This window comes from Paramisgurnus dabryanus, chromosome 10, assembly GCF_030506205.2.
Source record: "Paramisgurnus dabryanus chromosome 10, PD_genome_1.1, whole genome shotgun sequence".
Taxonomy (NCBI): domain Eukaryota; kingdom Metazoa; phylum Chordata; class Actinopteri; order Cypriniformes; family Cobitidae; genus Paramisgurnus; species Paramisgurnus dabryanus.
The window spans coordinates 21,157,016-21,182,826 of record NC_133346.1 but is presented as its reverse complement, the minus strand read 5'-3'; the positions used below and the strand labels follow the sequence as shown (position 1 = coordinate 21,182,826).

Sequence of the window (25,811 nt, the reverse complement as noted above, 5' to 3'; positions counted from 1 at the left end):
GCATTCATTGGATAATCCCAGCTTGTGATATTGTAGCAATTTTTGCTGTGGATGTATCAAAAGCAGTCGGGCTATGCATGACCACCCAGTGTTATAGAAAAAGGGATTTGGGTAAGAGAAAAATAAATAAAGGTGAAAAACAAATTAGTCCATCCGTCCGACCCTCCTAAAGCATGCTTTATTTATTCTCTCGTAAGATGAAAACTTCAGTCTGTCCTTCATCTTCCTCTGGATTCACTTCAAAGTTTCCGGTATCATACATGTTTAGATCAAATGTATAGTTTTTAACATAAAATAAATAGAAGATTAAATATAAACATACGAAAATCCATAATATAACAATTTGTGCAAACTTTGTACTGATCAGTTCTTCTCAACAATGATATAATTTTAGTTTGGCTGATATTGCGGCACATTGCGCTCCCAAAGCCAAGGTCATGGGCTCGATCTCACACTTGCTGATAAAGTGTATACCTTAATTTCACTGTAGCATACTTCACGTTGGTTTAAAATTTGTACTAAGCACATATTATAAATTGACAGTACCATTATCTTATTTATGGACAACACGTTGTGATCACTGTGTGTTGTCTGAAGAGAGTCAAATGGGTTTGGAGAGGATAGTAAATTAATCATAAAATAAATAATGACTGAATTTTCTTTTTTTTTGGGTGAACTGTACCTTTTAAAAGTCTTTAAATGAAGCTCATGTCCATCCATCTGCCAAAGCCCTTCTTGCTTTGCCATATTTTAATCTCTACCTCTTGCTGTATTCGCTTTCGACCGGTACACCTAAGTGGTATTTATTTGGCCGTGTCTGAGGCTTGGCTGGAAAGAGAAGCAAGCTAATGCATAGAGACTGACCTTCATTTCCTTCGTTTTCTTTGAAACGGTCTGCAACAATCTCAGACCAAAGTGCTGATCCAAGAACAGTGTACACCAACATACAGCACTGTAGTGCAGAATTCAGTGCATCTGCCCCAAGAAATAAAAAAACATTAAAGGGATAGTTCACACAAATATAAAAATTGTGTCATCATTTTCTCATCCTCATGTTGTTTTAGACCTGTATGAATTTCTTTTTTTGTAAGCACATAGCTGATTATAACCATTGACTTCCACAGTAGATGGAATTCAATGTATACCATCAACTGTGTGCTTACCATCATTTATCAAAATACCTTCTTCATCATTTATCATCATTTATTTATCACAATACTTCCATAATATGTATCTTCTTACAATGGAAGTCAATTGTCTTCTGTAGTTCTCAATGATCTCTGAGATGTCTTCTGAACTTCTGTCTCTTCTTGATTTACAAATCCAAACCTCTGTATAAACAATATCCAAGAGAACTAATGACTGCTGCTGTTCAGTAATCTTAACAAAGCAACTTAATCAGTCATTTAACCAGTTTATTATCCACATTGTGTTCTTATTTGTATTTATCCAATACAGTAACATTTCAGCATCACTTTAAAACATGAAAACAAAACTATACTGTAATAAACCAGCGATGCAAATAAAACAATTTTTAAATAATCATAATAATAATCATAATAATACAGGCACTGAGATGTGTGCATGTGTGTGTACAGAAGAATAAATAGGTCATGGTGTGTGATGTGTAGAGAAAAGATAGACATCTGAAATCACAACACAATCACATGGTGACCACAGAAGTCAATATCACCTGTAGGACTGTAGTGTGTTTCAATATACACACAGCTTGAAAACAGCAAACCAAAAGAGGCTAGAAACAACAGAAGGAAATATTTTCAATCAAACATCAGTGTCATTATTCAAAAGAGGAAAGTTGAAACGTCCTACCGGTTTTCACATCAACAAGGCAAAAAAATGCGCATAAATCCTTCTGGCAGATGATGCTCTGTTCAAAATCCAACAAGTGACGTCTAGAAAGATCTGCAGCCCTTGAAATTCAAACTTCTCTGTCCCGTATTCAGTTCACTTTCAGACTTTTAAAATAATAAACGTTTTATGATTGATATAATGCAGGTGAAGCAAAATTCTGATCTTTTGAAGTGGCTGTGACCAAGCAGAACAAATCATTCAAACATCTAAAACATAACCAAGAGTTTGGAAACTGAAAAAAAAACATCTATTAATATCTATAACAGCACACAGAGAGGTGCTGAATAAACTTTGTCTGTAAAAAATAATGCCTCTCATCCCTAGCACACGTCTAGGATGTCGTGGTCTACTGAGATTACTGTTTCATTCAGCAGTTTTATTGCAACCCATTTAGGACTTTCTGTACTGTATGTTGGCTTGTTAAAATAAAAACAATTGTCGTTTATTATCTATAATTTATCATTTAAATATTCTGCTAAAATTCCATTCAATACGTACGCTACATGAACAATAAAAAAATTCAATAAAGACCGTATACTCAAGAATTTCACATGTCTGCATTGATGCATGTCCTCCTTGACTCTTCTTTGCAATGTCTAAAACCACAAAACAATGGAATGAGAGAGAGAGAGTGTGAGGACGATAGGGTCCGCATCTCCAGTCTCACCCCATTGCCCTTACAGTCCTTTAGCAGCATAGGCAACAGATGCCCCGTTACAAACAAATGCACTGAGAATTCATCATACTGTAAATACACTCAAAGGCCATTGTCTTTACACTGGCAAAAAGTAGACCATCACGTTGACTTTTGTGTCTACTGCCCGTGTCGGTAAAACCAACAGTACCTGTCAAAGTTTAAACCAACTGGACGTCCAGCTACACGTCTGTGCTAATGCTGCAGCTTCGTGTGAACACCCCCCTCATGGTAACCGAGCGGTTGAGGTTTAGTTTGTGGTAGCTGGGTAGAGGGGTCGGCAGCTGAGTGGGCAGCGGGGAGGGTATCGGAGAATGCATCTGGGTGGGTATCGGGGTGGGTAGCCCCAAATCTTGTTGATGCACGCTGCGGTAACTGATACGTTCGCCCCCGTTCCGCAGACCTTCTGGCTGCTGCAGGTAAAACGGCTCATAATGTGTGCAGGACGGGCAGTAGGTCTGCGAGCGGGTCAATTTTCGAACTGGCGGAGGCGGCGTGTAGAGGGCAGGCCCATTGGGGGCGGTTGCCATGGGGACAGTCGCCGCCAGGATGTTGTGGTTGGAATGGACCGGCGGCAGGCGAGACGTGACGGCGAAGTCAGGCTCCTCCTCCTCTGACTCCGACTCCTCCTTCTTACAGCAATAGTACTAAAATAGAAGTTTGGGAATAAGCGTGTCAGATTAAAGATGTAGTGTTACTGTTCAATTTTAAGTTTTAGTGAAGGATCTATAAATTTCATATACATGTATGATATGCTCCAGGTACATATTGCTTCACCATATAATATAGCAAGCATTTCTCATAATACATACCAAATGATCACATCTATTAGTTTGTTCCAAGCAGCTATTTACTTTAAAGTCTCACTGTGGTGAAAACCAGGTATTTATTGTTGTTTAACGTCTATGTGGTGTTTTTTATTATTTTTTATTTTAATTAATTTAAAAAATATATTTTCATTAATGTTATTAATTTTTATTTTTATTAATTTTTATTAATTTTTATTTTTATTATTTTTTATACTTTTTTATAAAAACATACAATATATAAAATAAAATAACAGATAATTGCTTTTTTTTGAAAAACTTTTGTTAGAGATCAGATTCAGAATGATGACGTCTATTTAATTATTTTTTATTTTAATTAATTTATATTAATTATTATTTTCATTAATTTTATTTATTTTTATTTTTATTAATTTTTATTTTTATTAATTTTTTATTATTTTTTTATAAAAACATACAATATATAAAATAAAATAACAGATAATTGCTTTTTTTGGAGAACTTTTGTTAGAGATCAGATTCAGAATGATGATCAAAACATACACAGAGTTTTTACTGTTTTTGGATCAGTTAAATGCTTCAGTTTTTATAAGTAGGATAAGAGCGTCACCTAGTGGATAATAGTGAAAACATGGATTTCCGTAAAAACATGTCATTGGCAGGGAAGCATTTTCCCTTAATTTACGAGATATCTCGCCAATGGCGGGGAAAGAATTAATATGTTTTAAGACAAGCCATGGGCAAACCTCTAAACATCAGCGCTTAAAGATACGTGCTAGAGTTTACATTTGCATTGTGTGAAACCGAACTTAGCAATTATGTGTCTAAAACTGCCGCATGTAGCATCTATTTACATATATATCTACGGTCTGAGGTGGTGTAATAGTACAGATGGGGACTAATTTGCATATTCATATCTATGGTCCGACCTGTGCGATTGAGTAGAGGCGGGAACTCATTTGCATAGAGCCGCGTATAGAGACAGAGCGCAGTTATGCAAATTTGAAAACCACGCCCACCGGGGGGGGGGCAATCCAACGTCTCCATTGACTTTGTATCGCGAGAGGCCGCCTCCGTTTCATTTCTTGCTTATAACAAAAACAGAATAATGCCTAAAAGCTTCTGTGTGACAAGATGTACAGCTAACAAGCAAAAAAACCAAAAATAAGTTTTTATAAGCTGTCGAGCTGTAAAACCAAGCCTTTAAGTAGAAAAAAGTGGATTGCAGACTATGTTTTCCCCTAGTGGGCGCAGTTCTATTAATAGTAGTACTATGAAAAGTTGCCTGTTTCCACTTTTGTGTCTTTAAATGCTCATTTTTTGGGGTCAACAGCTTATAAAAACTTATTTCTGGGTTTTTTGGCTTGTTTAGCTGTACACATTGTCACACAGCAGCTTTTGGCATTATTCTGTTTTTGTTATAAGCCAGAAATGACAAGGAGGCAGCCTCTCGCAATACAAAGTCAATGGAGATGGATGGATTGTTTTTCCCCCGGTGGGCATGGTTTTCAGGTTATGACCGCTGCGCTCTGTCTCTATACTAAATGAGGCAAGGGTGTAGAGTTGAGTTACATTTAAGATGTTTTAAAGCAAGAAGAAATTACAGTGACAGGTCAAAACTTATATGCTTTTATGATGCTCAAAGATTAGTTTTAAATTATAATGTCACATTCTTGACTACAGGGAGACATTATACAGTACGTGTTGAACCCCTTGAAGATTTAAGAGTGAAGGCCATTGGAGTACTTTCTAAAAGAAGAAAAGTACTAAAGCACAGCATTATACCCACTAGAGAAAAAGTGGCAGTGCTCCAGCTGAGAAAAAAGAGAAAAACAAATGGGGGGAAAGAGCAAAAGAGAAGCAATTTCTTGTGCCGTGAGCACCATTGTGTAACGCTCAAGTCTCACCTGCAGTCTACAGTAGCACAGTACAGCAATAATACACAGTAAGATTACTGTAGCTAGAATTCCACCTGTGATGACCACTGTCCCGGCTGTCATTCGAAAAGCTCTCCATCAACACCCTGACAAAGAGAAAAAAAACACAGTTATTCATCAGCTTATTTAAAAGGACAACTCACCCAATAATAATGTCACATCATACCACACCTGTATGATTTCTGTGCTTCTAGTAATGTAAGTTTAGCAGAATGTCTATAATCTGCTTATTTTCATCTAATAAAAGGGACCCACAGTCCCACACCCCTGACATAAGTACTGTATTTTAAAATGTGCATTATAAAAATGCAGAAACAAGGTTTGCAAGAGAGAGGAATATATCAGTCATGTGAAATTGCTTCCCCTGGTCATCATCTTTCTCTATTATTGCGCGGAAAACAATGTGAGAATATCTTGCCTCAAATCGATGTTATTACCGAACAAAAAATAATGCAATTTTGAAAAGACGTGCAGGAGTAAATGACTGTATTAGTTTTCCTTAAGGAGACTTTAAGTTGCATATCTCTCGATTCAGCCATTGTGGATGCTGTGTGATGCTTCCTCGTTTTATTGTGACCCGGAAATAGATTGATGTTTGAAAGATGTTCTACACATTATTAAATCTGTTTCTCTGAAGTTTACGATAAAATGAAACATTTCACTCAGTGATTGACAGAATGATGCAATCGATCGTGTTTCTCTTCAACGGTATAAGATTTAGATTTATAGATGGATATGTTTCTCTGAAGATTGTTATGATAGACGAGGAATCATTTAGTGCTGGGTAGAGAGTGTATGGCACTGCGGTCTTCTTAAAACACACTTGGCATCACATTCAAGATTTTATGTTAAATTACACTTTTTCGCATCAATCCACGAGCATTTAAACCATAAACAATGCGCTGTCACTTAAATTGAAACTATCAATTATCACTACTGCTTAAAATAAAATATTAAAATAAAAAAGTTTTCTAATAACAAAAATGAGTCTGTATGGCACGGGTATACTTTTGTCTACAAAAGTAATTTTAAGCATTTAATAACTTCAGCTTAATTGATTTTTAAAGGAACACGCCCACATTTTGGGAATTTAGCTTATTCACTGTATCCCCCAGAGTTAGATAACTCCATACATACATTTCTCATCTCCGTGCGTGCTGTAACTCTGTCTGACGAAGCCCCCACTTGTTTAGCTTAGCACAAAGACTGAAAGTTAATGGCTCCAGCTGGCATACTGCTCCCAATAAGTGACAAAATAACGTGTACATTTTCCTATTTATGTGTTGTGATTTTTAAAGTCACAGCGTGTACAAATAACAAGGTCATATGAGACACAGCCATCTTTTAACTGTATACATACTTGGAACTATATTCTCAGAAGTGAGTGGTCTGCACAACTCTGACCGAACTCTCTGCTCCTCACCAGGGGGCTTCTCCTGTGAGGAAATCACTCCGCCCAAGTAACAGTGCTTCGCCTTCTGAGAATATAGTTCACAGATACTGTTAAATACTGTTTTGTCACTTATTGGGAGCAGTATGCTAGCTGGAGCCATTCACTTCCAGTCTTTGTGCTAAGCTAAGCTAGCGGGGGCTGCATCAGACAGACTTACAGCACGCACGGAGATGAGAAAGGTATGTATGGACTTATCTAACTCTGGGGGATACGGTGAATAAGCTAAATTCCCAAAACGTGGGCGTGTTCCTTTAAGATCATAATTGACATTTTAGTCAAGTGTGTCCAAACTTTTGGCCTGTACTATATATATATATATATATATATATTATATATATATATATATATATATATATATATATATATTAATGGGCACAAACACACACACATTAATGTTTAAAATTAAGAAACAATTACATGTATATTTATATATATTTTGATATATTTTATATTATAAATATAAATAAAAAATATACCTAATAACATTTTTCTTAAATTCATACATGTATGTGTGTATTTATATATACATAGTATATGCACAGTACACACACACATATATTATGAAAAGAGACTTTTATTTTGTATGTGATACGTCGTGATTAATCACTAATAAAAAGTAAAAGTCCTCCTGTGGAAACTTTGAGATAAATGCTTCATTCTAAGAAATAATATCTTTATTGACATCTTGCATACAGTATTATATTCAAGAACTTGTTAAGGTATCTAGTTAAGTCTTAAATGCATATTCAGCTAATGTCTATAGTTCTTACAGTTTCTGTTCAGAAGCTATTACACAAAACATTGTATTGTGTCTTTATTGATTTTAGATCCATCTCTTTCTAAACATCCTCTTTAAAAGGGTTTTCATCAATGTCACATATACCCTGCCTTTCAAAGTATACAGTTCATGGCCAGAACAAGTAACACTGTGCTACTTGTTAAAGGTATGGCTGTGACCCTGAGTCTTCAGCTGAATTATATATTAGTCTTACAACTGCACAGTGACTTTAAACGTAAAAGTGAAGGAACGAGTTAGACGAGTATTAACACCTGATGGGCTTTTGGTGAAACTAAGCAAGGCCAACTGACCCACAAGTTTTATTTAAATGTCAAACAGACCTTTGAGAAATCAACACATTTGCTTACTAAAGCATGTAAAATGACACTAATGTAACACATTTGCATGTTCAAATAATCTTTAAGAGGGATGTAGAAAAGGATTGATAGATTTGGCTTCTCTTTACTGAAGCACCCATAGCCCAAAGTAGTACAGCGGCAGCCGTTGCATAAGATTAAAAACACTATTTAGCCACATTAGACTTTATTAATCATCATAAGCTTTTTTAAGATTTGTAGTCAGACAAAATAATTACTATGTATCATAAAGTTAACAAAGTTATCCTACAAAAGTATCAGAAACATCAATAAAAGCTCATGGCTTTAAAGGGCACATATGCAAAATCCACTTTTACAAGATGTTTGGAGATAAATGTGTGTTGGCAGCAGTGGCGGCCGGTGACTTCTTTTTCGAGGCGCACAATGCGAAGTTCATCACAACATGTATGTAGGCCATCATGTGTGTGGTTCGTCATTTTAAAATTAACCTATGTGCATCACGTGTCTTGTCAAAATAAGTGCCTGCTGCAGACAGGCACCTTTATTATAAAGGGTTTATAATAAAAGAGACGATCGAGTTTGCCAGATCCTTGCATAATCTCAAGCGTAATCAGAGTTTACTGTTAAGGGAGTGTCTTGTGTGTATTCTGTGAACGTGAGCGTCTCTTTTATCATAAACGGTTTTGACACATGTGCAGCAGGCACTTATTTTAGTTTGACACGTGAAGCACATGGTTAACATGACACAACAAACACATATTGCATCACAAATGACACTCTGAGTCCGAACACATATTTTGAATTTGCGCCCCTTGGAAGAGCAGTCACGAGCAGCCACTGGTTGGCAGTGTGTGAACACAATGTAAAAAGTGTCTAATATCCAAAATCGTTGCCTGGGTTGCGTATATGTGGGGCAGGTCTATCAAAAGAAGGTCCAGATTCTATAGACCCCTTAATCGCCCACGTCACTGTGACGCGCTAAAAGTTTGAGATTTTGACTTTAAAATGTCATCTTGATGTGTTTTTGGCTGCCAGAATAGAAGGAACAGCACTTTTGGTTCAAAACTAAAGTTTTACCGGATCCCTGCAGACATTCCTTCACAGAAATCAAGAAGACAATTGTGGTTGAATGCAATACGGCGTACAGACTAGACGGAGACAATCATAAATAATGCTTGTGTTTGCAGTGGACACTTCATATCAGGTAATATAATCTATGCATATGTACTGGTGTGTTGGTTATCTTGTACAAATCAGCATGTTTCTGTTTTATAGGTGAAAAGTCACCAACCGCGCTATTGTTTAGCTTAAATGTTAAACAAACATACAGCGATAGATGTGTATGCCATCGTTTGAATGATCTCTTAAAATAATATCAATTGCTAATCATAGTTAGCCCAGCAATAGGTTACATTAGACAATAAGAATAAGCCTTTACAAAATTCCCGAAACCACCCAAAAGTAATTCATATGTTGTCTAGGAAATATCCAAAACCTGGTTAAAATCGCGAGAGTTAATTTACAAAAATAGCTGTCACGGTCCCGCAGAATCAGTGACTGTACATATTCGGACAGATTCGAAACTTCTTCTGCATCCATGTTAAATAAATCCCTCCTAAAATGTGCTAGTTTAAGCTTGTCAACATTGCCTCCGCGGCTCTTTCTGCCTCCAGCTAAGCCCTGCCCACACAAATACGTCACAATGTTTACCAACTGTAAAAGGGTCTATTGGGGTAGGGGTGTATCTGTTTTGGTGATTTGAAATGTCAACATTGGCTTTTAGAGATCCTGCATTTTTAACTTTAAACTTTGGAGTGAAAACGCTAGTCTGCACTCTTAATTTTTAGTTCCTCAAAGAACCATTCGCTCAAAAAAAAAAACATTATTTTTTTCTTTTATAATCTAAAAAAACTTTTTCCACTACAATTAACCTTTTGTGAAACAAAAAGGTTCTTAGTATGTTAAAGGTTCTATATCATACAGCAAAAAGCTGTATGCCGAATATAAAGCTTGCTTCCCATGTAAAACCACCTTAAGCCAGGCTTGTTCAGGTTGAGAGAAGCCCAAGCCAAGTAATCTTGTGTAATGTCAATGTGTAATGAGCTTCATCTATCTCATTCCCTCTGTTGGTTGCTCTTTGGACATGAACCTCCATCAAGCTCCTAGATGAATTGAACCCTGAGACTATTGAGAAAAAGCATGTGTGCGCCTGCCGAAATCCTGAGGGGTGGACACAAAACGCTAATTCCTGTATTTTTCACTAATAACGGAGTTAAGACTGTGTAGTCCGGTGGGACTGAACACATGCATGTACACTGGACGCATTTTCTCTTCAACTGTCGCCGTTGTTTAACAACAATTTGACTGTTTGAGAGTCATCTGTCTCGGCCAATCAGCAGAGCTGTCCTCAAGTAGGTCGTACCTGCTTCCAAAAATCAAATTAGGCCCTTCTAATTTGATTCGACCAGTGGCTGAACGCAATCAATCGATCCGGCTAGGAAATGAAACAGGACTGTTGGTTTTCATTCGATTTGCGAAAAAGTCAGCTAGGAGATGCCATCAATTGTGCGTCGGAGCTAACGGTTGATATTGGACTTAACCGGAGGTGGAAATTAGTTGTTTATGTCATCAGCACAACGCTGAATGCCTTGTTTATGAATGCCAACCTATAAAGATCAGTTATACTGAGAGCGGGATTGAAATGGGACATCCTTTGATTTTAAAATTAGTGGAGGGTAAAGCTTACCGACAATATTTACAGACAGAGCTCGCATGTACACAGCCGTAATTCAATGAACGCACACAGGTTATGCATTAGCGTGGTGCGGTCTGTCTCACACATCTCTCATGGGGACGGCTTAATGAGATAACTGCATGAAGAAAATGTTGCCATATCACATGTAGCATTAATTATTCACTACACACACGCTAACACAAACACACACAGTCAGCGACAAAGAAATCGTGTTGTAAAACGAGGATTACTCCAAGAAAAAATAGGCACAATTGCATACAATTAGGCCAACAATTTAGTTTAAGCCAATATAGTTCAATATAAACATATATTTCTCATCAAATTCTTTCAAAACCAAATCTGTGTTGCTTACAGTACAGTACGTCTTATTTGTGTCATTTATCTGCAGTTAATTTTAAAAGAAAGATTTGAGAAAATATTTTAATCTATATAGAAACTTCACAACAATGTGCCTTCTTTTGTTTTTCTTTGTGCAATCCATCAAGCTCAATTACCTAACATGCGTTTCATTGTTGTTACTGCTTTCTTTCTTGTATCTTGCACCTTGGAACCCCTGCCACATGTTTCACATGGAGGTCATAGCGGCACAATCTGGTTGTGTTGAGCGAAGTGTTGAAGCTTTGTCATGAGTCGTGCAGAAAGTACTTACTATAGAGACACAAATATCTTGTATCTTGTGTGTCCTGCATCCTTGCGAAATGTTTTAGGTATCATTTGACAACTAGGGAATTTATTTAGACATAAAATAATACATAAATAAGGTTAATTAAAATGTGTACATTTAAATATAATATAGGCACATGATTATTATGGCTCTATGAAATACTTGATTCTGATTGGTCAGTCATGACATTCGGAGGTCTATTACTGTATCTCCTAATAACAAACTCTCTGCTGTCTCTTCTTATGCAGACAGAACAAAATCCAATTCCACTTTGTGTCAGTGTCCTGATAACCCTGACAGAGTTTATTTGGTGATAACAGCCGGCTGGATGTGCATTGTCCTTTACTTATATGTAATCCATATGCTTCTTTCTAAAGTTCATGTTGCTAAGTAATGACCCAGCAAGCAATAGCCATCATTTCACTGTCTCTCTCTCTCTCTCTCTCTATATATATATATATATATATATATATATATATATATATATATATATAGTCCGGCTATGAGTAACCCACTTCTAGCTATAATAACTTGAGAGATGTATGATATTCCATCATGTAAGCAAAGTTAAGGTGTTTTGTTTCATTTATTTATTTAAATATTTTATTTCTTTTAAGGCAATCATGTTATTTACTTATTTAATTTAAACCAACTTTTTTATTATTTTATTTAAATATTTTTCCAACTATTTTATCCAAAACAACAGGCAACCTAAAACATTCAAAACATTTAGATGCATTTTATTGCTCATTGCACTTTACGACTCACTTTGATGGAGCATGTTGTATTTTTCTGTGTGTACTGTGCCATGCAAAGAAATGAGAAGGTATTTACATAATGCATGTAAATCCTTGAAGTCAATTCATGTGACAAAATAATACCGCAATCTGACAGCAGACATGAATATGGAAACATAAACCTGCATAATTTAAGCCAAAACATGTTCTTTTGTGAAGATACATCAAGTTGTATTACTTTGATGTCAAATGCATTGTGACTTTCAGAGAAGCAAACTTTCACAACTGACTTCAGGCCCTATTTTAACGATCTAAGCGCATGGTCTAAAGCGCACCGCGCAAGGTCTAAACGGGCGTGTCCGCACCAACTTTTACTAATTTAAAGACGAGAAAATTTGTTTATGTGCCAAGCGCACGGCCTAAAAGGGTTGTTCCTATTTTCGAAATGAGTAATGGGTGCGTTTTGGGTGTTAGGTGCAATAAACCAATGAGAGTCTCAGCTCTAATCCCCTTTAAAAGGATAGTTCACTTTAAAATGAAAATTCTGTCATCATTTACTCATTCTCATGTTGTTCTGTATGAATTTCTTTTTTCTGAACACAAAAGAAGATATTTTGAGAAATGATGGTAAGCACACAGCAGAGAGTGACCATAGACTTCCATTGTAGGAATAAAACCTTATTTTTGGTCAATGGCGTAGTCTATTTTAGTTGCCTCAAAATAGCATCGCGCCAACAACGCGCCTGAACACACCTAGTTTTCAGACCAGAATGCCCATGGGCGCAAAATTGGGCGCAAATGCATTTGTGGTGCTAAACATGAAAATGATAATTATGCCGAGTTGAAACTAGCAAAAGACACTTGAGTCGCACATTGCGCTGTATTGTGCTGTATTGTGCTGGGTGTATGATAGAGTCCTTTATGTTTTTTACAATGCATCAATGCTCTAGCATATAAAACGTAATAAATTAAAAAAAAAATGTCTTGTTTCTTGTATCATGTACCTTGATGCCCAGCAAGCATCTCTTGGCTAAAACGAGAAATTTGGTCTGTCAGTGAAAATAGATGTCTAATCATAGCCCATAATAGACAATGCGTATACATTTAGAAGAACATGTAAAAGATATGAATGATCATACATCATACATCTCGCAAAGTACACTATAGTCAACATTTGAAGTGGATCCAAACATTTCTTAAAAGTCTAAAAACCAATACCCAATACCCGTTCTTGTTTAAGGAAAACTTTGATGAACCTTTTTGGATCCACTTCAAATGTTGACTAGTATATTTTGAAGAAAAAAAATAGCATGTAACCAAATTCAAGGTTATTTAGGGTAGAAATGCGTTATTCATAGCTGGACTAAATTGGGTCTAAAGTTAGCCATCATTTCACGTCTCGGTTATTGCTTGCTGCGGGTGATAATTTTCTCTGATTTCACCATAAATTTGTCACCTCACCATGGCAACAGCTTTTGAGAAATCAAAAATCTGTTCGCAATTTAGCATCTCCAATGTCTTGACATCATGTTCACCATGTTTGGTGTCAATCACATAAATCCCGACGAATATTTAAAAGTTTAGAGCATTCAAAAGTCCAAAAATTAGCATTACACTATGTGTAACGTATCATCTTAAAGCTCTTACCGATTATTTGATCCAAAACAACAGGCAATAAAAAAACATTTTGTTACCATCGAGCCTTACAACTCACTTTGATGAAGTGTGTTGCATTTCTCTGTGTGTAGTGTGCCATGCAAAGAAATCAAAAGGCATTTTCATAATTCATGTGACAAAATAATACTGCAATCTGACAAGAGACATGAATATGGAAACATGAACCTGTAACAAAGGTCATTTGTGTCTGCATAAGCGATAAGACTGACTCAACACTGCATCAAGTACACTTCAAAAGCACATCATTCAAAACAGCAATGCATCGAAAGGAACACGCACACACACATGTTACAGTCCTTAGGCTGATTTAACCAAGCTGGTTTATGCTAGTTGGTGCTGTTTGGACAAAATGTGCTATACAGATCTGCATCTAAATGGCCAGCATCTAAAACTCAACATATACTGTGTGCTGGTGACTTTTTTGTGCACCACCGAAACATGACTCTACAGGGCCCGTATATTTCCCAAACTCTTCAAGAACCCAGATATTTGGTAGTTAAGTCTGACGTCATGCGCCGCTTCCGGCTTCAAACGCTTACAGATGTCATAGAGAAATAACAAAAAATCACAGCTGTAATACACTCGTATCATTATGAAAAACTACCAAAAACACAGATCTAATTTTTATCTACATAACAAATTCCGAGATGACCAGACATGGATTTATGAAGTGGATTTTTTATGAATTATTAATATATTGAGAGCCTGAGACTGGAGTTTACATGTGAGTTTATAAAATTCTCGCTTAAATGTGTGATATTAATAAATAGTGCTCATAATCGGCTGTTTAAATAAAAACAGTGGAGGTAGAAGTTTGGATCTGGAAACAGTAATCCTAACATCATCACTTAACAACCGAATAGGTGATTTATACATTATTATTCCGTACAACTTTACTTCATGCAATGAATTGAGAAACTCTGATGCAAAAGCCACTAAACGCCACCTCTGGCAAAAATTAGATAATGATAATAACCGAATGCTCTCGGCACATATTTTTCTTTTGTTTCAAATTCACTTAATCCTGGCCTCAGGCATCCATTAAGAAATCCATTAAGAATCTGATAAAAAATGCTAATTTACAAAAAACCTGTCAGACACACTTAGAAGGTACAATAATGAATCTTGTCTGTAAGACAAACTACCTTGTCCTTTACAAAGCCAACTAAGGACAAATTGCATATTTCCTCAACGCAAAATATATTAAATAAAATGAACTTTATGACAAGTAAAGACAGTAAAACCTTGCTAAACCTATATTCACTTTTCACAAATGTAAAGACGAGATTTTAAACTCAGATCTACTCACTGTCATATATCTGCAATTCGTATAAATAAACAAGCAAAAAATTACACATTGTAATATACATGTTACATACAATATATTTGTTTGATTTTTACTCTCTTGGAGGGACATGACTATGTCTTCATACAGAGTCTATAAAGATTAAGAAGCTTTTTATATTTCTGACTCACACATCAAACTCAATAAAAGCACACTGATATGAATAACTACAGTGCAATATGCTCCATGCATATTTGTGGTTCGTGAGAAATAAAGTGTCACCATTGGCAACCCCACGCATACTGCATAGAGTCTGTAGTGAGTCTATGTGCTGAAGGATTGAGCCTGCAGGTATGCTATTATATAATACATTCCCACACCAATGAAGGGTAATGAAGGCATGCACACCACCTCAAGACTTCTCATGGGTCTATAAAGGCCGGATGTTAAATCAAACATATGACAGGAGGCACCCATACCATTACAGACTCTGCCAATGAAGCTTTTTCCTAACGTGAGGGTAAATATCGCAAACACGTTTATACAGAAAGTGAAGCAGTAGCAGCGGAAAGCTTGGATTAAGATCAGGTAAACAAACCAAAGATAAGTTCGCTCTAACGCCACTGTGTATATATTGATTTGCTGAAGAAACAAGATACATTGAAATAAATACATATCTACATATATATTTTTTTTTTGAGCTTAAAGCTCCACTGTGTAGGATCTACTCCCATCTAGCGGTGAAAGTCTATATGACAACCAACTGAATATTACTTTCTAGCCCCCCCATTCGGAACGCATTTTAACTCGTACGGTGGCCCGGCCGTGTCATGCCAAGGTTAACATGGCTTCCAGTAGCTACAAAGCAAAAGCAATGAAAAAAAATGAACAATTTGCAATGTCCTTTGCCTGTGATCCATCAACGCACACAGATTTATGTTTAACATGGAAAAAGTCTGATTGTCATGATATGTCCGCTTAAAATCACATACAAAAAGCAACCATAAACGTAGGTTAGACACTCCTTTTTCACCAACGCGAAGAAAAATATCACAGGGGCTGTTAAACTTGGTATTAAGATGTGTTTTCGTCGATCAGATCACAAGTGGACGAGAGAGACACATTACGTTTACACTTGGTGTTTAAATCCGTCTCTTTTTGTCCATTTTCGACCGCTTCTCTCCAGAATACCGAGGAGATGGTCTGTGGACGAGTCCCTCTCCTGTCATTTAATCATGAGCGGGAGTAATGACGGGTTTAAATGGACGCGAACTAATATTATGTCAGAGTTCAATGCTTATGTTTTAAGTAAATGTTACATGTCCGTGTGTAAAAAGATCGCGCAACTTTCACACGTTTGTAAAATAAAACGAAAGACGCGCAGATCAGACTTTTTTTATCAATGAAAGGCTAAAAATAGGGCTGTCACCGTGTGTTTGTGCTAGAGGTCAGAAAAGATGAAAAACATTTATCTCAGTACCTCAGATTACATAAATGGGCGGAGAGACGGCGTGTGGCTGTTCGAACACATTAAACCACATGCATGTTTACACTAACAAGTGTTATGCATAATCATGCTAAAGTTAGCCAAGGAACTATAAAACTTCAAGTTTACAACATGGACTGTATAGATGTAAACGAATATGCTGAATTACCTGTGGAGAAGATATAAAGTGCAACTTCAGTGTCCCTTGAGCCCCATCTTGGAAAACTAACTCCAATATTGACTTTGGTCTTGATGTTTTTCCTGCCGCGTTGTTGTTTAAAATCCCCGTTTCGCTTCCTTGGCGACTTGTTTTAATATCCTCGAGAATATGTCTTCAACAGGATTTCAAATCAAAGCATTAGATCGCAGGTTCATCACGGTGTGCGGCTGTTGTAAAATCCGAAGGATTCAGCTACGCAGGTCACAGGCTGGATACGTCATCAAGCCTGGTTTATTTAAATTAACTGAGCATTACATTCGCAAGTCATAAGCATATTACATCAATTTACAATTAACTAAGAATAATTGTCAGCTTTATAATTGTTAATATTCTGAAATAAGACTGTCTTGATGACGTATAGCGCCTACACATGCAACCTCCGGAGGCTTCAGCTAGCAGCCAGCGTGAGTGTAGTCTGAAAGCGCGAAAGGCGGAGCTTGAATTTCAGGAATGTCCCTCGTCGGCGAATGTATTTCAAAGATGGAGGCACAACATGGATTCAGCCAGAAAGCGATTCGACGGTATGCATTTTAAATAGCAGATTCTACACTTACGAGAATACTTTGATTAGTGGGGTGGAAGTAATTACACATGAATGAGCACATACTTTTGAAAGAAAACATGGGTTTTTGCTAAGAATTAACTCAAAAAAGTACACAGTGGAGCTTTAAGAAACAAAAGTTATGGTATAGTTGGAGTCAGGTTTAATTGTTGGTCAGAAATATGTTGTTTGTCTTTCCTAGGGTGGCCATTTGTGCCAGTTCCGCCGGACACGTCCCGAACAGGATTTTGGGTCCGTTCTCTGGAAGTCACGTTGGTCGACCACATACGTCATCAAGGTTTAATATTCCGGGTTCAATTTCAGAAAAGCAACCGTTACATTTTAAGGTAAAAATTCAACTACAATGATTGTATGTCTTAAAAGAAATAAATCTTAATGTTCTAATGTATTTTAACTGAAATGTGAGAACCTCAATGATGTATGCGGTCGAGCAACGCGACTTCCGGAGAACGAACCCGAAATCCTGTTTGGGACATGTCCGGGGGAACTTACATGAATGGCCACCCTAGTCTTTCCCCATTCAAGTAGATAGGACTTAAGTCTTGCATGACTGAAGCATTGCAAGCATTGTAGCACGTCTACCGAAAGCTAAGGTACCCAAAAAAGTGAAGCTCCAATCAACATAACCATAAAAGACCATCCAAATGACACGAATCAATCAAAACGATACATTTGTGAGAGAAACCTATTAATATTTTGAGCTTATTTAGCAAATTTAAAATGTAAACGAGCATTGCCCACTAGAGGCACTGAAGGTGCTTGTTTTTTCCGAGGGGCAACCTTCCGATCTCTCTGAGGAAGTGACTTAAACTGCAATTCATCGGCTTCAAAATGAGGCTGGCTTCAAAAGGGAGTCAATTCCCATAGACTCCCATGTTAAAAATGCCCAACTTTACAGTAGAAAATAATATGTTTACAGCCTGGTACAAAAGGTGTTTTTGGTCTATAAAGCTAATTTTGCCCTTCATGACAACTGTGCGGGGGTGAATTTTTTTGAACTCATCCGTTTAAATTATATTAAGCCTTAAACTTCTGCATAATTAAGGGCGAGGTCGCTTGAGTGACGGTTGAACAGCTACTGCTGTCACTAGAATCGAGCTAGGTGGGCGTGGTTTCAGCAACAAGCCACCTCAGCTTTACCCATGTCCCGCCCCTTTACCTATTTTCGGTTTTCCGTGAGTGATTCGCAGTGACGCGCAGCCAAGATGGTGACGGCAGGCAACGCCCCACATTAAGCTTCAAAAACGATCTTCACAAACCAATGGGTGACGGCACGGACACTAAGTCCATTTTTTTACAGTCTATTGTTTTTTCTCTGTTTTTTATTCAAGGAAACAAAACAGACAACACTGAACATTATCGGTGTATAATCTTCAGATCATGTTTGTGACTGTGGCGCATAAACGACTGATGTCATTACTGTCAGGATTGATTGTGTTCAGTCGATGTGTGTCAAGAACTTGTGGCGACCCACAAAGGTTTGATTAATTATCAAAATACATCTGTGTTTTAGTTGGCTTTGTTTTATTAAAATTAAACTGCAAGGACAGCGTAGATCACTCAGGCATGCTGTGCCTTTGCAAAAATATGACTATAAATAAGTTTATCTACTTAAAAAAAATTAGCAGGTTTTAATTTGTCTAATGTGACTTTTTAAAGGGGACATATCATGAAAATGTGTAATGTGTTTTTGTGTAACTTTTCTCTGCGAGCAAGTGAAAAAATAGGTCGTTGAAATTTGGCTCCCCTTGTGATGTCAGAAGGAGATAATACTGCCCCTTAATCTACACCATCCAACCAGAGCAGCACTGCCATTTAGTGCAGATATCAGCTTTTTTGCATTTTAAAGGACACACACAAAAACTGCACATTTTGGCTCACACCAACAAAGTGGCAATATTAACATGTTATAATAAATTATCTATATGGTATTTTGAGCCAAAACTTCACATGCATACGACACCATACGACGGACAACAAAGATTTATTTGACTTCTTAAAGAAGTCTTGTGAAATGTCCCCTTTAAAAAAACTCCATCAAAACGGAGAAAGACCAAATTCTCTAATGGACATACCATAGAAAGATGCAGCAATATGTACCTGCAACTACATCTTTTAGGTTATGCAGAAATGTAGGCATAAAAGACACATACAGTACCACTACTACCACAACACCTTTATTATACAGCAACACAAATATATACTGTAGCACAACCCAGACAATTACCCACAAAAAATAGCATCATGGCAGAGAGATCATTTATAAGTCAAGAAAAACATAACAATGCCTAAAACTTTTAGATTTTAATCTGTTACTATATCAGCACTGTTTGAACACCTCTTGTCCAATCAGACTTGAGGACTGGATTAAAGATAGTATGCCATATAACATGACTTCGGCATGAACAGTAAGCACACTTGTCTCTCTGTTCGAATCATTACGCCCAATACAGTACCTATAAAAATCCTGCAAGGACTCTCAAAGTGGCATCTTATCACCATGGAAACAAACAGGTAATGCTGTCTGGATGAGTCTCACCCACACATACTGTATAAACTGTATAAAATGAATGCTTTAAAAATTACAGGTGCTCTATCATTTGTGACTCTCTGCATAATTACCATCCATATTGTCAAACAAAGAGCGGCGTAGATTAATTGCACATTAAAAAGTATCCTCATACCTCAAAAACAAACTGTTGTATTAGATTTATGAAGCAGTATTTGTAATTTTACAGTAATTTTTTACTTTTATGGTGCAGAGGGTTATTTTACTGATATACACATGAATTTAAATAAAGTTGATGTATCCTAATTGCATAAGCACTGCAGAGATTATAGGTTTAATTTCCAAGGCAAACACATACCGATTAATAGCTTGAATGAATGTAAGTCGCTTTGGATAAAAACGTCTGCCAAAAGTATTAATTTGTGATCCACATTTTATACACTGACAGAATTTAATCTTAAATTTAACCTGACATCTTAAGTTTGAAACTAGGGGTTAGAACCAACACTACAAGTTTAACAATAAAAATCCCATCAAATGACAATCATTTCCCATTAAAGCCTAATAAGCCTTTATGTGTACTTGAATTTGTACACGCACAGTATCTCTCTGTCCTACAGACACAAGGGAAATTAGAAACAAATTAAAGTTGCTCAGTGCCATCTGTATACAGTATGCACATTGCCATACAGTACGTGAAAGAGAAGTGGAAACAGTTGCTAAGTTTAAACTGGATTAAGTCCACACAAATCATATTTTCATGAATATTTCTTATTTTCACCCAAAACATAACAAACAAGAGCCACAGTGTAATCACTGTGAAGCACAATGAATGGACCATAACAAAATCCTGACTGAGTAACTCGGCTTATTTATTATATGAGAAATCTGTGTTGCTTGCTACGGATTTAAACAAACCACTAAGTCGAAGTATTCAGCTTCGCCCCGGATACCTCAGATCATGCAGTTTCCTACAGAGAGGTGTGCTGTTACCTTTCTAAGCAAATAGATTTGTGTCTAAAGACCAAGTGTGGGCTCTTTTGATTTTCTAGCTACCGCCAACTAGTTTTTATGAGCTATATGTGGACTGGATGATTCACCTGCCAACCCTCCAGCCATGTACACTGTATACCTCTGGGTGTCTGAGTCATCTTCTCTTTTCTCTTCTTGCTGAAAAGCGCTTACCATCCTAACATGCTCCTCAAAATCTCTATTTATAACTACATTTGTAGAAAGGCCAAGCGTTAGGCTATGGATGTATTTCAATTTGAAATTTTGCATCTTTGTGCCTGACACTCTCTAAAGGGCAGGGGACTTGCAGTGAGTACACTGAAGTATTCGTATAGCATAATTGTCAACGTGCACTTGGGATTTAAAGGATTTAAAAAACCTACATGAGTACATCCCACACTACACACTATACAAATGTTAGGTTATTTTAAGTTGAGTAGACAGAACCAACTGTAACTTGGGTTATAAAATAAATCTATGCTGGGTTGCTATTATCCAATAATGTATTGAAACACCCAGCATTCAGGTTGAAACAGATTAATAGCCTAGCGGTTGGTTCCAATATTTACCCAACCATGGATTAAAAAGACTTTGTTTTGAATCAGCAAACTGTATGGCTGTTGAATTGGTTGTACTGTAGTGAGTTAAATGTTCTTTAATTTAAAATGTATTTCTTGTTTTCTGTCTTTTTGTGTGCCACTTGGTAAATACAAGACAAAAAAGTATTGTATAAAAAATACATCTCCCTAGCTATGTTTACATGCAAAATTTGCAAAAATCTGACTGGATTTAATCCGATTGCAGTTTACGACAACAGCGTTTACATTGCAAAATGATTAAAATTATCGTTTCACAAACGTCTGCGCAAGCACACAGCCAGGGTTGCCAAATTCACGCATCAAATCGAGCCCAATGGACTTTAAAACTAGTTCAAAAACATCCCAAAGACTATTAGACCCCAAATACCAATAACTAATCAACAAAATCCTTTCGATCTTTCACGCAAAAAAGTTTTTACATATAAATGTACAAAGTCAAAGATGAGTTGGAGAAAGTTGTTCTTTAGAAGTTTTCAGATATAGAAAATACACTTTTCGAAAGGCACAATGCTATTTTTTGCTTTATGTAATGTTATGGTACACATGAACGTTGCAGAATGTACAGCGCATAACCTTAATAATGAGTGTTGCCATTGCCTTGCTATTGCATTTTTCTGTGACGAGAATAATGTAATATATGAGGTAAATATAAGACATGAACTTAAGTACAAGGTATTTTTGCATTCCATTGAGAAAATACTACGATTGATCGCGTTTACATGCATACTTTTCTCCTGATGATCGAATAACAGTTCGGACTACACCTTTTTTTCAATACGATTGAAATTTGCATCCGATCGAACTCAATCATATTGATTAAGGTGTTTACATGAAGGCTTTTCAATCCCCAATACGATTACAAACTGATTATTTGCTTGCATGTAAATGTACCTATTGACAGTCTATGGAAGCATGATGCATTTAATTTCAGGTAAAATCTCAAAAACATGTATAATGGCCAACTGGGATCACACGATCATGACAATACTTCTCTGAAGTGACTGTTGCATGTACCCTTCAATAACAGCCTTGCAGATGAAGCTTTTCACTACTCAGGGATTCACTACATCTTCCCTGAAGTATGCTTCAAGGGCACAAAAATGCACTTTGGTGCTCTGCTATAAATGCTGTTCATATGAAAAAAGGACACTACGTAAATCCAAGTAAATTCCTGCACATCACATTTCTGAAATATTGAGGCAAAGATACCTTCATATTTTTTTATCAGGCATGCACACAACCTATCAGTCTTTCTCCACTACCATGAAGAGGATAAAAGTGTTTACATTAAAACATTCTTTTGTAAAATTACATAATCTGTGTGCTGAGAGTGAATTCGGAGCAAGTACAGTATAGCCTATTTTATATCCACTTTATAACCAGAATCATTCCTGTATTATGGTTTCTGCTTCTGTTTCTCATCTAGCATTATCACATTTGTCTAGCGTGGTCCCTTTGTGGATGAGATGTTTATCCTGCTGGGAAACCTCCTCCACAACAAAAGCCGTGAGAAATCAATTTTCTTAATGCTTTGGGACCACCCTCATTGTTTCCCAATTCACTTTAAGCACTTTGGGGTAGGTGATAACATCAGCTATGCTATCACACTGAAGAGTCTTTGCTCAATTTTGCAGTACAGAATGCAATATCTAACATGTTTACATTTGAAAAGGCTTTGATTAGTGTATATCCTCAAAGCAGCAGGTGCACCGTGACCTCATGTTTGTGTCTGCGGTCGCAGGAAGTGACGTGGTTGTGTGGGGGAAGGGATGGGGAGGGTGAACAGTCAAAGACATAAATGAATGAGTGGTGAGGGAGGCAGATACTGTATGTTCTGGAGCGCTGAGATTTAAAAAAGACAGGAAACCGATTGATGATGGGGTTCAATGAACAGACCAGTGCTTAAAAAAAACTCAAGACACAAACACCATCATTAAGGATCTCTCCAAAGAGGCCACGTGGTCAAAACACGATCTAGTGTCATTTCAACGTACTACGTTTTTCAAATATTACTAATCTTATTGATATGTTGCAATAGAAATGTATTACTACAGACTATAATTATTCTGTCTGCATGATTATATAATCATTTTAGTCTGAACACATGAACGTCATATAATAGCTACACATTTTTGTTTCTCAAATGGTTATAAAGGAATTTTTGAGGCATTTATGTGGCATTTCTTTGAATAACCTTTTGTAGCACCTTTGTTTTTAAAAGTGTAATGTTTTGTATCCTAAAGTTCTGGCATTTAAAGTGAATCTACATTTTGTTTTATTCCTGGTAAAAAAAGGATAGAACCAACTTGACTATATTTGCTTAGACCGACAAAGTTATTTTTATGGGCCAGACAGGGTAAACATAACTCCTGTAGATAACAGCTGCACATTTTCGCAGAGTCTATATACAGTACTAGCATTCGGCCCTTAGACGAAAAGCTGCATATCTGACCCAGGCATAAAGTTCCTCTGAAGCTGACAGTGTGCTTTTGTCTCCGTTATTCATTGCAATGGGGCATCTTGCAATTAATGTGCGTGACAGAAGGAAAGAGATGTCACGGGGGATGGTGAGGGATGGAGAAATGGTCATGGCTGAGGGGGTGGAGAGAATTCTTTAACATTATTATTGTGGAAATGCCCATCCCCCTATATGATTCATTTCGTTACTGAGTCTCCTTTCACCTTTCAAGAGGTTATGGGAAATCTTATCCACCAATCAGAAGCAAGGTAGAGTGCAGAGCTGAGCTGTATCAGCTGGCCCTCACAAGTCACATAAAGGTTTAAGGGTTTTGATGTCTAATTAAGATAAAATCTTGTTTTATTTGTTGAGTTACAGTATATGTAAAAGGGGATTGATTACATAAACAAGACTGCAAATCACACATCAAACAAGCAAGACTATTAGCTAACAATATTATTTAAGCTAATATTAATAGCTAAACAAAACAACGGTTGTCTTTTTGAATATATACAAAGTGAAAATTTAACATTATTGTGGAGATTGGTGCTTTGGGGTCTATCCAATCTCTTCCCAGGGATTTATGTTTTCCACTTAGAATTGAGAATATATTTAGGAAAATGCCTCGTGTATGTGTAGCATCTACAGATTGCAAGTGAAGTTAAACCAGCAGTTGAACTTTTCATAACTTCAGCACCATGGACAGAGAACAACTTCCTTACAACCTCACGTTGATGCTACGTCATAATAAAGTCCTCACGCTGATTATTTTTTGACCAGAAATGCTATTTATGAAACTATCGTATATAGTGCATGTCTTCGAGCACTTGAATGTTGGCATTAAACGTGAATTAACGATTCCCATCCACTAAATACAAGCAAATTAAATGTTCTCTGTACAAAACCTAAATTATGAACATACATACAAATTTACAACATTTCGTGTATCTAACAAAATGGTAATCTTACCTACACAAAGGTTGGAATTGAACCAGGGCACATCTGCAGGAGTGACGAGGGTCGGACGAGAGTAACGGTTTATAAATGATCGTTTAAACGGTTGAACTGTTACGAAATCCGCGTAAGTGACTTTCGTCCACTTTCGGTGTCCAAAAAGGGGGCGGAAAGACAAAAACCAGTCGCAGCTGATTAAATTGTAAATATGTTGCTTATTTCATATCCGTTTTTTGCTTTGTTTTCAACATTGTCAAGATCCTGAGCGCCTTTGCGTACGCTCCCTTAATTCTGAGGGAAAAGACACGCGAGGGCACGATACAAAACTTGTTGAGGTAAAAAAAAATGATATGTCCTTTTTCAATAGGTAGTCCTATTCATATATAGCGTCGTTTTGCGAACTATGCTATATATATGAACCTGTGTTAGAAGTGGTGATGAAAATGAAAAACGCTATTCCTCTCGTTCCGCCTTTAAATGTCTTCAACTGCAACACAAAAACCCTCGCAGCTCCACAACACAATGCAGCCCAGGCTTGTTGGAGATGTCACTGCTTTCTGTTTTCCTTCGTCTCCTTGTGTAAAAAATGTCAGTGGACCGTGGAAATCTCCGCTCGCTTGTTCCCCGAGCTCTCGTGCCTGATTTGCCGTATGTTTGGTGTCGCGCGATCTTTCCCTCGAGATAATTGCTGCTGTTTGTCTCGTGCGGCTGAAGTGCACTGTAAATCTGCCAGTACACGCGGAGTGGGATGGGACGGTTTTACAGTTCCGGGCACTGACTGACGATATGCGGCTATCAGGAACTGTTATGTGACTTCAACGAATCCAGAGAAGCGTCGTAAATTCATCAGAGCTCACGAATGCGTTAGGATATCGTCAGTGATTAAGTCGTTTAAATATATGTAAAACTTTACAATGTTTGTGTTAAGGTTTTTGGGATAGCTTTACAATTATTTTGAAGAATAGGCTAGCCTACTTTGTAATGTGCCAAATGCAAATAAATAAAGTCAAAATGTATGCACTGTTAAAGGTAGGCTA

General features: G+C 37.0%; 1 protein-coding gene across 2 annotated transcripts; it reads right to left on the bottom strand.

Moving 5' to 3' along the window:
- Positions 1-1,410: 1,410 nt before the first annotated feature.
- fam163ba (family with sequence similarity 163 member B, genome duplicate a) lies at positions 1,411-25,811 on the bottom strand. Of its 2 annotated transcripts, none has more exons than XM_065290751.2 (3): positions 24,794-25,811; positions 5,259-5,374; positions 1,411-3,213 (listed from the first exon to the last, which is right to left on the bottom strand). In XM_065290751.2, the coding sequence occupies exons 2-3, from the start codon at positions 5,349-5,351 to the stop codon at positions 2,749-2,751; spliced, it is 558 nt and encodes a 185-aa protein (XP_065146823.1). In that variant the 5' UTR covers positions 5,352-5,374; positions 24,794-25,811; the 3' UTR covers positions 1,411-2,748. The 2 variants fall into 2 exon arrangements, with proteins under 2 accessions (XP_065146823.1, XP_065146822.1); XM_065290750.2 differs by having other exon boundaries at positions 24,790-25,809.

Coding starts and splice junctions, on each gene's coding strand:
- fam163ba (XM_065290751.2), bottom strand. CDS start 5,351: ATGACAGCCGGGACAGTGGTCATCACAGGTGGAATTCTAGCTACAGTA. Junction 3,214..5,258: donor TGTGCTACTGTAGACTGCAG/GTGAGACTTGAG, acceptor CTTCTATTTTAG/TACTATTGCTGTAAGAAGGA.